The sequence below is a fragment of the Takifugu rubripes genome, chromosome 1 (genome assembly GCF_901000725.2).
Source record: "Takifugu rubripes chromosome 1, fTakRub1.2, whole genome shotgun sequence".
NCBI classification, from domain to species: Eukaryota; Metazoa; Chordata; class Actinopteri; order Tetraodontiformes; family Tetraodontidae; genus Takifugu; species Takifugu rubripes.
This window is the reverse complement of record NC_042285.1, coordinates 3,718,688-3,732,951: the sequence shown is the minus strand read 5'-3', so window position 1 is coordinate 3,732,951 and position 14,264 is coordinate 3,718,688. Positions and strand designations below refer to the sequence as shown.

At 47.2% G+C, this 14,264-nt stretch overlaps 2 protein-coding genes across 5 annotated transcripts in view; one reads left to right on the top strand and one right to left on the bottom strand.

Annotated features, from left to right (window-relative positions):
- Positions 1 to 3,832: 3,832 nt before the first annotated feature.
- On the bottom strand, positions 3,833 to 6,102 carry clrn3 (clarin 3). The gene is made up of 3 exons (XM_003961145.3): positions 5,324 to 6,102; positions 5,031 to 5,216; positions 3,833 to 4,957 (listed from the first exon to the last, which is right to left on the bottom strand). The coding sequence occupies exons 1-3, from the start codon at positions 5,553 to 5,555 to the stop codon at positions 4,680 to 4,682; spliced, it is 696 nt and encodes a 231-aa protein (XP_003961194.1). The 5' UTR covers positions 5,556 to 6,102; the 3' UTR covers positions 3,833 to 4,679.
- A 615-nt stretch (positions 6,103 to 6,717) lies between these two features.
- The window catches only part of LOC101076860 (receptor-type tyrosine-protein phosphatase epsilon-like), a 30,010-nt gene continuing 22,463 nt past the window's right edge, over positions 6,718 to 14,264 (top strand). For 2 of the 4 annotated variants that reach the window (XM_011615558.2, XM_029839372.1), the window contains exon 1: positions 6,718 to 6,863. The gene's annotated coding sequence lies outside the window, so the exon portion shown is untranslated. The remainder of the gene's footprint in view (positions 6,864 to 14,264) is intronic. The other 2 variants (XM_011615646.2, XM_003961143.3) reach the window with 1 other exon arrangement.

The following is a 14,264-nucleotide window of genomic DNA, read 5'->3' as shown; positions in this document are numbered from 1 at the left end:
GAACACGGTTAATATGCGCTCAGAGGCCTATATCTGTTAGATTTTGGTGTTTTTAAGAAAGAACTGTTGCTCTGATGGATTATTCAACTGCAGTTGGCCGATGCAGGCTGCCTGGTTTCAGCCCCGAACACACACTCCAAACACACGGCTTAAGGAGTTTAGAGGAAATCCCAGCGCCGCTGCTTTGCCTCATTAACAGAAATATTTGCTGTCTTTCTGGGGTCTGTTTGTGTTTATCTGTCAGCGGGGTGGTTAGCTTAAGCCTGTGTGGCTTTTACAGGCTCAGCTTTGTCTAGTGTTTCTGATCACATTTGTGGTATATTTCAACTTTTCAATCTTAAATTGGGCTGGAGGCTCAAGTTCTGTAGCTGCACAGGTGTCACCAGCCTTCATGAGGTTAAGTTCATTCACTAAAAGTGCTTAATGTTGAGATTTATACGTCTGATTATCCAAAGGACTCTCCATACGTCGACGGTTACTGCAGTGAATATTCATTTTTAGAATAAAGATGAGCTATCAACTCAAGTGCATGTTTGTGCTGAACCTGGGTCTGACCTCCGAGGGGTCCCGGGTTAGTGCTGAATGAGGGGGTCTGATTGCCGCGTAGGCTGACAAATTGTTTCAAACACATGCAAACAGGCCCGAAGCACTTGGGATCCTGGCAGCAGACAGACACGGTGTCTCCGAGGTGAACGACACCGAACATCGCCCTCCTGTAGAGAGCGGCCGTTGCGTCCCACACTGGCTTCATCAAACCTCTGTGTTACTGGGAATTCACTCAAACGGCTGCTTTCTCTGTGGGAACAACCGTCATGTTCCCTCTTTATTGTCTCGGCTGCTCTCAGGTGTTGACGCTGAGGTGAAAGACTTGACAAATGAAGTTATACTCATCGTGACAACAGCCCTTGGGGCTTCTTCTGTAGTCAGCACCATAAATATCAGGAAGCCGTGACAGTGAATGACGGCCTTATGACAGAGCTTTGCAAATCCTTTAATCCGTTCATAAAGCTCAATAGGGGGCACTTGATGCACTTTAGCCCAGCACCTCTGCCCATCTGGCTCCTGAAAATGACACTCTGTGCTGTCAGGAGTTCTGAGGGCCTCAGCAAGAACCCGTGACGACGCTTTATATGAGGTTTCATCGCTGAGACTCACAGAATTTATGTGACATTCGGACAGAGGCAGATTTTCTGACACCTTCATGCTAATATGTTTAGCTTTAAATCTAAATTCTGTCAACAGGAGCCAACAAATGAGTGGTTTTCTTCTACTAGAACAAGCAGGGCAGACTACGATTTATATGCACTGTCAGCGGGTGCAGATTGCTGGAATCTTTGGAGTTTTATGGCCATATGGACTGGAGTGCAGTTTGTGGTCTGTGACCAAGTGTCTTGGTTTCAGGCTGTGATCTATGAAACGTGCCCACAGATGTCTCTTCCAGGAGCATTTTCTTGTTTTGTTTTTTAAATATTGACTTTCTATTTCATGCAAATCTACCACCATACACTCGTAATGATCAATTCCTGGCTAACGTTTAATAAATGTTATTAGTGCTAGCCTCAGGGGGGGAAGACTGTTCTTTATTTCAAGTAGGAGACTCATTGGTCGAACACTGCCCTCTAGTGGAAATATGGAGTAGATGCGCCTGAAAAGGGTTTGTGGAAATCTACTACAAACTACCAAAAAGACACAAAATGATGAAAAGAGGGGAATATAAAAACAAACAAACAAACAAAAACCTCTGTTCAGCAAAAGTTTTTTGTATATGAGCAAGAGGATACCCGGGGCTTCTGAAGCCATATTTACATAGAAATAGAGTTAATATTGGGGGGAAACTTATAGTTAACATTGTTAAAAGTAGGATGTTTACTCATTGAACAATAATGTCGTCTTACAGCTCAGTTGTCTCACTGAGCCGTTGATGTTGAATAATTGTGCCCGGGTCAAACGGCTGCGGTTCAGTCGCCGTGTCAGTAGGTTAAACCGTGTGACACGACGCGCTGATATGTATCACACCCGTCAATCAGGGGCTCGTTCATCAGCAAGGTTGTCAAGAGGGATGCAACAGAGAAAGTGCTCAGTCTCCCCCTCACTCCATCCATCACTCTGGGTGTAAACTGCTGTAACCCCCCCACCCCCTCTTTTTTTTAAACTGATTGAATGGTCATAAAGTTTCTGCATGATCGGATTTGTTCAGGTTTTCCCTAACTTGGGATCTCCCCATACCACCCCACCCTCGGCCTGTCAGCCAGGTAAAGTGGGGAATTGGCTTCAGGTAATTTGGAGAAGATCTTTATCTTTCTTTTTAACAGTGGAATGACACCATAATGGAGCAGCAGGGGTGCAATTACTCCCCCCGCAGCCCTCCTCCCGCTGGCCTTCCCTCCGCCTTCACCTCAGCCTTCACTGACAAATTAAGATTAATAGCGGAGATAAGTGTGCAACCTGCCTCCACGGCAACAGCATGCGAGGGCCAGGTTTCCCCATCCAGGTAACTCCTCACATTTATATCTGTGGACACTCTAATCTGCAGCCTAAAACCTAAAACTAACGATAGAACAAGCACATACTCATCACGTGGGCTCCTCCTGCTTCCATCAGTGCAACATGGAGCCTCCCCACATGGTGCACCCACGCTTTCGCTGCATATGTTGGATTTAGAAACAAGTCTGACGTGCAAAATTGCCTCCCAAAGGTGGAAGCAGGGAAATGACCTCCCCCCCACCACCACCATAGCATGCCCTTGCAGCGGGGACCGTGTGTGCCCACCCCCGTCTCCCCCTGCCCTGCAGCTGGAGGTGTCTGTTTCACAGGCCTCTGTAATGCGGGAGCGGGGAGGATAAGGTTTCGCAGGTACAAAAGTTTTTAATCCCATCACACAGGAGTGAGCGGTCGGGGCTCAGGGCTTCCGCATAATCCCGGTTGGGTAAAGACACCCAGAGAGGGGAAGAGATTACGGCCGTTTCTGATTTTATTCAACCAATGTTTGCACAGCGAGACGGGGCCGTCAATAGCAATTCGGCTCTTCCACACCTCAGTGCACGCAGCAGATCAGTCAGAGATCTCCTCTGGCAGCTGTTAAACAGGCTCCCCTTCAGAAGAGGAGACCCAACTCAGCGAGAAGCTTTTCCTTTTTTTTACTTCTAAGAGGAGCTCGCAGTCGGTTGTGGCGGCCGATGGTGTGCGAAGGGGCTTAAAGGAGCGTTGGTGGCAAACATGCCGAGTCATGCCCGGTTTTGCCTTTGCGCCTTGTCAGAGGTGAGACCCGGAGGTCTCACCTCTGATGGGTGAGAAGCAAAAAGACGAGCGCAGATCAGAGCAGCTCGTCAGTTTCACAGCAGGTTTGCTCTGAACGGAGAACACAGGCCTCAAGCTGGGCCGCTGTCGCGGCTGCAGGGGAGCGGCAGGTGTCCCATTTAATGAACCATTAGACAGGGAAGAAACTAGTAGGCTGATATATTGATCACAGCTTTGCCTCCAAGTAAGAAAGGTCTCCAAACTGGATACTGGAGTTTCTGTCACGCTTGGAGTCACTGTGAAGAGAAATCTAATACATTTCCACTCTGACGAGCACAAAGCAGATTGTTGCGTCCTTCCACAGGTCCCTTGAAGTGTGAGACATTGGAGGAAGAATGCTCCTTTTGAAGGCAGGTAGAAGGCGTTGCGGAGCTGAGAGGTGCTGGAAAAGGGCATGTCCAAACAGAGTTTAGGCCCTGAGTGATGGGAACACAGGAAAGGGTAACAGGACACTTGGGCTGGATCTCATGTCAACACAGTCATCAGAATCAGAGCTGTGAGAGGTCCAGGAAACAAGAGATAAAGACACTTGACAAAAGCCTCAATCGTGGAGGGTTTGATGCACATATCTGTGATTTTTACTGACTGGATGGTGAAGTCAAGTGTTCGAACGACCCCAGCTGATGTCATAACCAAACTTACTGGTGCGTCTGCAGCGAATAGAAGAAGAGCTGTAAGTTATGTGCTATTGAAAGAGTTATTCGAACCTGTTAGCGGGTTAGATTGATCTTTTTAGTCTGATAAAACATGGAAACCATAAAACACATGGTCAAAAGTGCTGGTGGAAAAATCTTTTAAACTGTCTAAATATATAGACAATCCATAGTTCATGCATACTTGTGTATCTTTATGTTAAATAACTCAAAGATTTCCACAGTATTCTGTTTTTTTTTTTTAGTCAGGAATAACCTGAGATAGAACAATTCCTGAACGTTCCTCTTTCATTCGTGCACTTGCAACATCTTGTCAATAGAGGGCAGAAATGATCAGCAAATGATCCTTTATTCACTTCAGTCTTTCCTTTTAATAAAGCGCTTCTTCCTTTTTCTTTATTTATTAACACGTGCTGGTAAAGTAAAAAAAAAAAAATCAGTCAAAAAAGAGAAAATAATTTAACCACATACATAGGTATATGTTTCGGGATTTGGCCCAATTTGTCTTTACATTTACAAATATTTGCGTTATCATTATACAAAATAAATAGATGCTATTAAAACTTGGTGAAAGTCAGGCGGGTTCCAAATCCACCCTAATCCTCTTAGTTAGCTGAAAAGAGCAATAAGAATCATTCCAGCATGACGTGGCCATCAGCTGGATCAATAGAATTAATGGAAATGCGAAATTACTGTGCAACCATCCAGTTTCTGCCCTCTCCAGAGCGACTAATACATCATGATCTCCTTGGGCGCGTCCTCGGTGGGCTTCTGCTGCTCCCTCCTGTGTGTGTAGGCGGTGTGGTCGTACATGTAGGTCACCCCAACGGCGAGAAGAGACAGAACCGCGTAAGGGATGACGAGGTAGTAACCCAGCTGCATCTCTGCGGACTTGTTCTTCAGCTCCACGGGGATGGCCTGGGTGAAGTTCCTCACCGTCTCCTCCGCCAGGTTGGTGAATGTCACGTTCAGGACAAATACGATGAGGACTAAGACAGACAAACAGGCTGTGGAAGCAAGACAACTGCTCTTCAATATCTTTCTTTTTATTTCTTCCAGATGTGCGTCTGTGCCACCCACCGCTGAGGCAGCTGCTGGCGTAGACGCCCACGGGCCCCATGTAGGTCTCATAGGGGTTACTGATGCTGTTGTAGAGGGAGATGAGGATGCTGGCGGCAGAAAACAGAAAACACAGGACCAGCAGGGACATAACCAGGGAGTGGAGGGCCAACGAGGATCCTCCGATTTTAGCCAACATCGCAAACACTGTACACACACACACACACACAGACACAAGAAGATTGGGTGACCGCACCAGAGTTGACATCTATATTATAAGAATAACAGTGATAATAATAGTTTTAATACATTACCTTCAAAATTGTCTCTACTTCCAAAGGAAGGACAACTATCGCGGGTTAAAGTCCCGTTAAAAAACGTGTAAATGACCTCCGCTGTTCCGTTGAAGAGGTTATTATCGCTCCTGGCACAGTCCATGGTGACTATGGCCCAGTTTGTGGACAGTCCATACCCCAGGACTCCCACCGAGATAGCGGTAACCAGCGTGCTGGACAAGAAGTACAGAGTCTTCTGTCTGGAAGGCATGGTGGCTGAAGTCCAGGATCTCCTTCCCAAAGATGTGATGAAACCTCTGGAAGTGAGTTGGATCCTTCTGGAGGTTCTGAGCTCCAACTGCTGTCCCGACTGGAGTAAAACTGCGGATTGCTGGTTATAAAACCCTTCTCGATACCAGCTGTGACCTTTGGTTTAGAAGGGCAGAGATGGTTGTCATGGGACACCACCTCAGCCAAGACATCAGCATCCCAGCTGGCCTGCAGAGGAGAAGAGTCTGGGGCATCTGCGGTGCAGCGAGGGTCGAGTTCGGCTCAGAGACGGAGAAGAAGCCTCCAAAATCAGCAGTGAAAACAACGTTTTGTTTAAATTGCAAGTGCGGAGGTTTCAAAGTCCTCCTGCAATCGTCGCCATAAACCATAATGCTGATTAATCATTGACTTTTCTCTCAAATGACGGGAACGTGTGTCATCAAGGAGGCCCGAGAGCCTGAAGTCAGACCCTGGAGACATACGGAGCCTTTTGGCTTTGTCTTGTGAGTAAATCTGAACAGAATAATGTGTTCAGGGACTCTGATGGGTGACACTTAAGCTTTAAACAACATTTAACCTCAAATCTGATAAACCGCTGCAGCCATGAGAGCGTCACTAAACACACCTTCAATACAAACACACCCCAGCAGCCAGAAGGACGCCTTTGAGGCAGATTTATTTTATGTGCTTTGAGTTCTTTTATGTTTAGATGACATTGAGATTTTTAAAACTACATTAGGAAACACAATATTAGGATTGGTGTCTTGTTTTAAAGAGAAAACAGGAGCCAATCACGGGCTTGAACCAGGACTTAACATTTTATTTATTTATTTATTTAAATGAATGAAGCCCGGCTGACCTGCAAGACCTCAGAAGTTCCCCCAGTAACTGACAGAACGGTTAAATTGTGGATTTTAAATTTAGTTTCAGATTCATAAATCGTTTGGGGATCAGACGGCTTCGGAACACGTGAATAATGAGGAACATGGCTCGTTTTCCTGATGTTCCGCAGAGCCAGACTGAATGAGCGGAAGTCTGATTCATGTCCGCGCATCTTTCCCAAGACGAAGAAGCAGAAAAAGACGCAGAGATGAAGCCGAGGTGGAGTTGCGCGCTGTGCGCGTAGGAGGCGCTCTCGCTGCGGTGGACGTTGTTTCCAGGCTGTGGCTCCCTCTCTTCCGTGTGCTCTCCCGTGTTGGAGTAAACACCAACTCCTCCTCTTTCTCGGTGGCAGGCGCCAACGCCGGAGCGTCGCCTCGCCTTTTCCAGGACAATCTGCGCTCTGGACTTTAACGCCGAGGCCGCCGAGGTGAGTCAAACCGGCACTTTATCCCCCCCGCGTCTTCTGCGTCCTGGCACCGCTTTACGCGTAGGGAGCGTTCAAATGTGCGTCGTTTCCCCCACGCACACGGACGCGCCGTTACCTGGTCGCGGAACGCGCAGTGGCGCACGCTTGGTTCGGATCACTTGACCTGGACGCGTTCGGCTGTGCCAGTGTCTGGAACCGTCGCTGTGACCGCGTCGAAACCAGGAGCTTTGGGTTTAGTGAGCGGCAGCGAGCCCCGGTGCGTCTGTGTGGGTTCGGCACCAGCGCTTTGGAGTTCCTGCCCTGATTCCCCCCTTTTGACACTTGTTTCTGTCATTTCTCTTCATATTTGCGGGGTGGGAGTCGTCTGTGTGTGTGTGTGGGGGGGGAGATTTTGATATCCGGTTTGCCGTTGGCTTGGATCCATGTGAACGCAGTCGTGATTTGCTCTTTAGACCCACTGCTGACCCCCAAGGAGGAGGTCTTCACCGGAGAGGTCAGAGTCAAGATCAGGGAGCCTGGAGCAGATGTTGAACTGCTGCAGCCTGTCAGATGAAGCACAGCCGGACCAGCCCGAGACTGGGCCGCACTGACCGATAACAAGGAAATGATTAAAAGGCAATATTCTCCTGGCTGCTAATGTTGTGTTTAGTGGTTTTGGAACATTCGGATGATCACATCATCCATCATGAGCCCAAAAGGGCAAAATGTAGAGATTCTGCAGGCTGCTTCTCAACTGGTGTTACTGGGGCCAGATTCTTATTGTTGCTATGAGAGCGGAAACATTTTGATTGACTATTACATATTCTAGGTTTGCCATACTAACAGGGACATTTAGAGTCTCCGGTCCACCTAATGTTTGTGTTTGTGGACCGTTTGAAAGAAACAGGAGCGTTTGGTTCCTTTTAAGCTCCATTCTTGTTGCCTCGTTAGTCCAGTTTATTTCCAATCTATCATCATTACAGCAGGATTTGATCAGCCAGGCTTCCGGCTCTGGGATGGAGCTCAAGATCACGCGTGTGTGTGAGTGTGTGTGTGCGTTACTTATGAAGCGTGTCTGCAGTTGTGGCAGATGTTAATAAAGATGCAACAAAATAAATAAGAACGGTAGCCCAGACAATTGAGGGTGTGTAAGCAGTGCTGATGATTTGTGGCTGCTGGAGGCTGCAGATGGATTCAGCTTCTCATTACATTTCATCAGCATCAACAATCATCTGCTTTCAATTATGGAACACGTCCGTTTATTGAGAGCATTTCTGTCTGGATCTTCCGCTATAAATGAGATTTTCTTCCACCAAACTGCACAATGAGCTGCGCAAATTAAACAGATGTTGAAATGTGAGTTTTCCTCAAGTTTCTACCCGCCTGCCGGCCATCAACCCCCCCCCCCCCCCCCCAGATCGACTCCCTACAGCTTATCCACCCTTCTATTAACCTGTTGTTTCTTCTCCTCCGAGTGTTCAATGCTCTGACCGAGACAAAGCTCGCTCTGCTCGTGAGGAGTTTCATGGAAGTCCTGAGATTTGGCAATGAGGGGGGCGGAGCCTGCACGCCGGCGTCACATCTCCATTTTGGATGCATCTGAACCCGGCTGCTGTTTTTCGTCCGGCCCTGGAAGAAACCTGCTGAAGCACATTAGGCTGCGTGTTGCAACTGTGAGCTTGTTTGTGCCTGCGGCTGCTGCCACAGAATGTTAACCCTGCAGTCGGGCTTTTCTTTTTTTTCCTGCTCTTCGAGGTTTTAGTGCTGATAAATGGGTGTCTGGGGCAAAGCGGCAGAAATAAGCTGTTGCAGTCCAACACGTAAAAACAGGAACTACTGAGATGTGATGTGACTACGGCTGTGAACACTCACCTGCTTGTTACGTCGTCCGTGCAGCGCCGTCGCCGCGGTTTTCCTTTCTTATTTTTGTTTTACGGGTGTGTTTAAGATGAGGTGGCTTGGGCACCTAGTCAGGATGCCTCCTGGACGCCTCCCTGGTGAGGTGTTCAGGGCATGTCCCTCCAGTAGGAGACCCCCGGGAAGACCCAGGACACGTTGGAGAGGCTATGTCTCTCAACTGGCCTGGGAACGCCTGGGGATCCCCCTGGATGAGCTGGAAGAAGTAGCTGGGGAGAGGGAAGTCTGGGCTTCTCTTCTTAGGCTGCTGCCCCCGCGACCCGAGCCCGGATAAGCGGTAGAGGATGGATGGATGGATGGATGGATGGATGGATGGATGGAGGTGTGTTTAAGACATTGAAGAGCCGCAGCTGCATTGAGGATGGAGGTCATGCTTCTGTTTTCTGAGGCGTCTGTACTCACGCGCCATCGGTTGGGAGGCGGCATTGGGGAGAGAGTGAGGTGGGAGAGGGGGATATTCCAGGATTACCCCCCTCTGGTTTAAACACAAGTGGCTGAAATACTCAGATGATAGAACTTGGGGCATTTAGTACTGTGTTAAGGCAGATTGAGACTGACCTTTAGCCCTTACAAAGGAGGTAAAGCCCCAGATGCACACAGGGTGCAATACAGGAGTGGGGTTAAAGGAAAACTCGTCGTGCTTCACACCACCGCGGCGTGAAGCACGACGAGTTTAGGCAAAGTCTGGCTGCGCTGATCATATCAGAGATGCTGGCGCTGGCATCTCATAACACCAATGACTACGTCAAATATTACACTTGAGCTAATACGTGTTTTTTAATCTGTCGGTAAAAGTCCCAAAGAAATATAGAAACGGAGCCTTCTGGTTTGAATAAAGAGAATCCGTCCCGGAATTACTGCATGATGTCACTCCACAGTTGCTGCCCAGTAGTAAAATGGGTGTATTCCTGCCTCCAGGCGACACATAGTTTCTCTATTGTGTTTCTGTCAGACTGTACACGAGCGCATTACAAAACACTTCATCGAGCTCGACCTTGCACTTGTTTCATGAATGGGAAAATCCTCTAAAATCCTTTTAGGATCTGCAACTTATAGAAGCGGCCATGCCAGGGGGAAAGAAAGGCAGCAGGCTGCTAACGCTAATTCGTTTTAATCACACAATCCCATACTTGGCTCATGCTTCGGCTTCTTTTATTTTTTCAGGCTGAAATGAAGCAACCTAATTTCATGACCTGCTCAGGGAAAGCAGGGTGGCGCCCTGAAGAGATTAGCTCCCCGCGCTCTGTGGCCTCATTCGGCCTAAGTGAAAGCAAAAAGGCCTCCGTCGAAAACGGGACTCAGTCCACGTTATTTTATCAGAATGGATCGCTTGGAAAGTAAATATTGGCTTTTCTGGGGGAAAACAGAAGGACTAACCTGAGGCGTAGAAAGTGGTTCATATCAGTCGTGCAGGCAGGAAGGAGAACTTCGCCGAAAGCTGTTTGAGGTGTTTTATGAATGCAATTTTTATAATAAGGCTGCTGCAGTTTAAAAGGTGGCGGCGCAAAACTAAGGTCGTTATGGTTGATGGTGGTTCCAGGTCTTATTGCAACAGGCCCCTTCAACATGATTGGAAGCAGATTTCTGTGCGATGTGCATCAGAATATGAGGTTTTTCTTCTTTTTAAAGTTGCACCTCATAAAAGGACGATGATCAGCTGCAGCGCAGACCTCGAAACGGCCTGACATCAAATCCAGATGGATTATTATGTGTTTTATTGGCTCTTTCACCACATCGGGCTTTTGAAGTTGACTCTTACGTGATGGCGTGCGTTTGCCGTGACCTGACGCCACCGAGACTGAAGTGAGGAGCTTTAAATGGGCCGCCACAAACCCGCGCAGCTGTCAAGGCCGCCCGTCACCTTGGATTTTGCAGTAACGCGCCGCAGCCTGGAAATGCTTTCACGCTCACGCGGAGCGGATTTGGGCAGGTTGACACCTGCTACGTTTTTTGAAGTCATTGTAATTTATCGGCCTACAGTTCATTTGGATGATCTAAAGGACCCGCGTTTGTGTTCAGATGAGGCCTGAAGGTGATTTAGCTTCCTGAGTCCTGCTGACGCCTGCGGATGGGATGTTCCATGTGCTGAAGTGTTTGGTTAATTTGATTCTTTAGCTCAAACTGGACTAATGACTCTTCATTCTCCTGTTATACAAATATTGGGATAAAATTTCTAGTGCTCTTGTAATGGTTCATTTTTATTTATTTTTAAATTACTAAGGGGTTAGCAAATGTTAGCGAGCTAAAGATACAAATTCAGGCTATCACGCTTGATAAACCTGTTTTTTTAACCGTTACGACATCATTTGATTAACGGAACATTCCAGGTTTATCAAACACTTTGTTCCACATTCCAGTGCTCAGTAAAGTGACTCGTAACTTGAAAATTTCTTGGCATGTGATCAACTTTTATGTACAAGGAATCTGTGAGACCAGTCTGCCCTCTCGATGACGCACCACATAATCTTCGGCTTTGGAATCTTTTTAAAAATACTAAATCTACATCCTGCATTTTTGATTTTTATCGCTGCCCAGAAAACCCGGAGTAAACAAGCACGTCTTTTTCCTCTCTCTCTGCTGTTCCAGATCAGTACTTTAAATTTTTTTTTTACCTGTTTTAATCAAATAAAACAGGTTGTGCATGCATTGCTGGACTTGCTAGCTAAAGTACCGCTAGCTGCACATGATCACATGATGTAAAAACAAAAGCGCTAAGAGAGCACAGGCCTCTGCCAAGCAGGTCATTTCACCACTTGTCGATACTTATATAGGCAGTAGTAATACAAGGTTAAATAACTTAGTATGTTGCTTTATGGGTTGGTCTATGACCTTTGGAGGGCCAAAAGGTCAAGATCAAAGTCCCTCTGGAATCTGGAAGTTGAAGAAAATGTAATCATCTGTTCCGAGGCCCCTTTTCAACACTTCCTGAATATTTCATCAAAATCTCTTAGTAACATTACGAGTTATTTCGTTTGCACTCAGAAAGATCGATGCCGGCCATCGCATTGCCTCACTGGTGGGGATAAAAATAACTTGACAGCATGTGTTAACAGCGTAGTTCTTCTTACAAGTGCTTACTTGAAGCAATCGCACTTGCTGCCGTGATAAATACGTGTTTTCTCTGCGAGTCACGCAGGCCTGTTAGAGATCATGCTAATCATAATAATGATGCATCCCAGGCCCGTCTATTGCACAGTGTCGGCCTTTGTCGGCTCAGTAACATCAGTGGGCGGCTCTCCGCACAAACGTCTATTTTCCTGCTGGTGAACTATTGAATTGTTCTGATCCCCTCCGTGCATCTGGAGCCTAAAGAGACAAATATACATTATGGGTCATGCATTTTTAAAGCTGAAGTCTGCGTCCCCTGTGGATCTCCTCCATATGTCTCTGCACAATGGTTAATTTGTCTTCCTGCAGGAAAAGAAACCTGGGATCTTCAGAAAACTCGACCTCATTTATGTCGTTTTGATTAATAGATTCCACCAAATTCCTCCTCTGCTGTGGCAATTTCTGGATCCTGCTCCATATTTCCATGTTTAGATTTTCCCTAATCTGTATCATGACTGCTGGATGCACCATGTGACACATGGGTGGAGGCGTCGTGGAGATGGTTTTGTGATTTCTGACCAGTAACAGAGGTCATCAGTCCAAACAAACGGCCCTGAGCTGCTGTTTAATTCATTCTCATGCTGTCAAATTCAGCTGGCCGCAGCAGGGAACTCAGGTTCTCACGCTGACTAGCTGGGGTGTATTTTAGCTTCTCCTGGAGGTCGTTTCTCACGTGTGATTGCACCAGTGAGCCGCTGGTCTCGTCGGCACCTACAGCCAGAACTCCTGCGGCTCTGCTTGATTGTTTTCATTAGTCTGCTGCTGGTAGCTGCACACCAGCGGCGCCGGCCATCATTTTCCACGAGCTTGGAGGGTAGGTGGAGGTGCCGCCGGCTGGTTTGATGGCATCCACGCCCGTGTTGTTGCAAACATACCAGTGTGGATATTAAACTTGCACGCCCCGGGCTGCATATTTCACCCTGCATCACTGTGCCTGTAATTGGTTAGCGCGTGTGGGGGGTGGGGATCAGCTGTGAACGGGGAGGGGGAGAACGATGAGAAAAAATGGGGGTGGGTGTGTGTTTGTCTACAGATTACAACCACAAGCCCAAATGGGACAGATGAAACCAGGCAGCTGGTGCCAAAATAACACCCCGTGTGATGAAGAGTCATTTTTACTCCTCTTTTACTTTAATTAGGTTTCCTTTAGATCCTGCTGGAATTGCCAAAGTCTGGAGTCTCCGTTTGTTGAGATAATATCAATGGGGCGACAGCGTTACGCTAAGAGTCTGAATTCATGTCTGTGACATGTGTTTGATCTTTGTTTTCCCAGGCGGATCATTAGTGTCCAACAAACCGCCGTAAATGTTCTTTTTGTAGTATTTATCTATCTTGCCACAAAGTAATGGATGCTGCGACATTCAGATTTCTCAAAAAGGTAGCCGCAATTTAGGGATCGGCAACCCGTGGCAGGCGTTCCGCTACTGGCCCGCTACCGTATAAACAGCGGTCCACCAGTAAATGGTGCAGATATCCGATACTCCAGATACCCACACTTCAAATAATACATTCCTGGTCAGCCGGTAGTACTTGGCTGGTGCTGTCATAATTACCAGCAATATTTAACCAACTGTTGGCAGACATCGGCGCTCTCGGCGACCTCATTAGCAAGAAACGACAGAAGGTTGCTGACCTCTGGTATTTTTCTTGCATTTATTAATCTGCGATGGGGGTGTATATGATTTATGCATGAACTCCAGCAGCCATAATATTGTAATGAGATGACCGATGTTAAGATCTTGTTAGCTGGATTAATGTCATCCGTAACAGTCTAAGCGTGAGCATGAGCAGGTGCTGGGCGAAGGAAGCGTTTGTCATTGAGGGACCAGATTGTTCTCTGCTCTGAAATGACAAAGTTTATTGCGGGCAGCAGCGCAGTTGGTCCTGGTTTCTCATCTTTCGTCAAAGACGCGTCTGTTAATTAAAGCTACGCCACATCGACTGCAGTAATTGCTTTTAAAACGCTCCGTCTAAACTGATCCTGTCTAATAGATGTGTAATTGAGTTAGACGGTGGTGTGCCGCCTGAAGAACAGCAGCGTTGAGCAAAGAGTGAGCTGGAAAACACATGAGGTTTCTCGCTATTTTTTGCTATGATGGCCACCGCCGCGCGTCGGGGAAGACGAGCCTGTCGTCTGATTGGCAGCTTCTCTGATGGTTTTGTTTTGATGGGGCAAGGACAGGTCACATGGGTGGGATTTCTTCCTTTTTTCCCTGTCAGCCTCCGTATTTTCCTGTCTTAGCTTCTTGTTTAGAGTAACTCCCATGGTCCCTCTCTTTGTGATGTCTGTCCTTCAGGTTTCTCTCCTTGTACTCCTTTGAAACAGCCACAACACAGTGAAAAACACACCAGCGAAACTCGAGATGGTTGAAATCTTTTTTTCTTTCTTTAATCTCA

Excerpts from the sequence above, each read along its gene's own strand:
- clrn3 (XM_003961145.3), bottom strand. The coding sequence starts at position 5,555 with ATGCCTTCCAGACAGAAGACTCTGTACTTCTTGTCCAGCACGCTGGTT. Across the intron at positions 5,217-5,323 it reads AAGTAGAGACAATTTTGAAG|TGTTTGCGATGTTGGCTAAA; the intron begins GTAATGTATTAA and ends GTGTGTGTACAG. Across the intron at positions 4,958-5,030 it reads CGCCAGCAGCTGCCTCAGCG|CCTGTTTGTCTGTCTTAGTC; the intron begins GTGGGTGGCACA and ends TTGCTTCCACAG.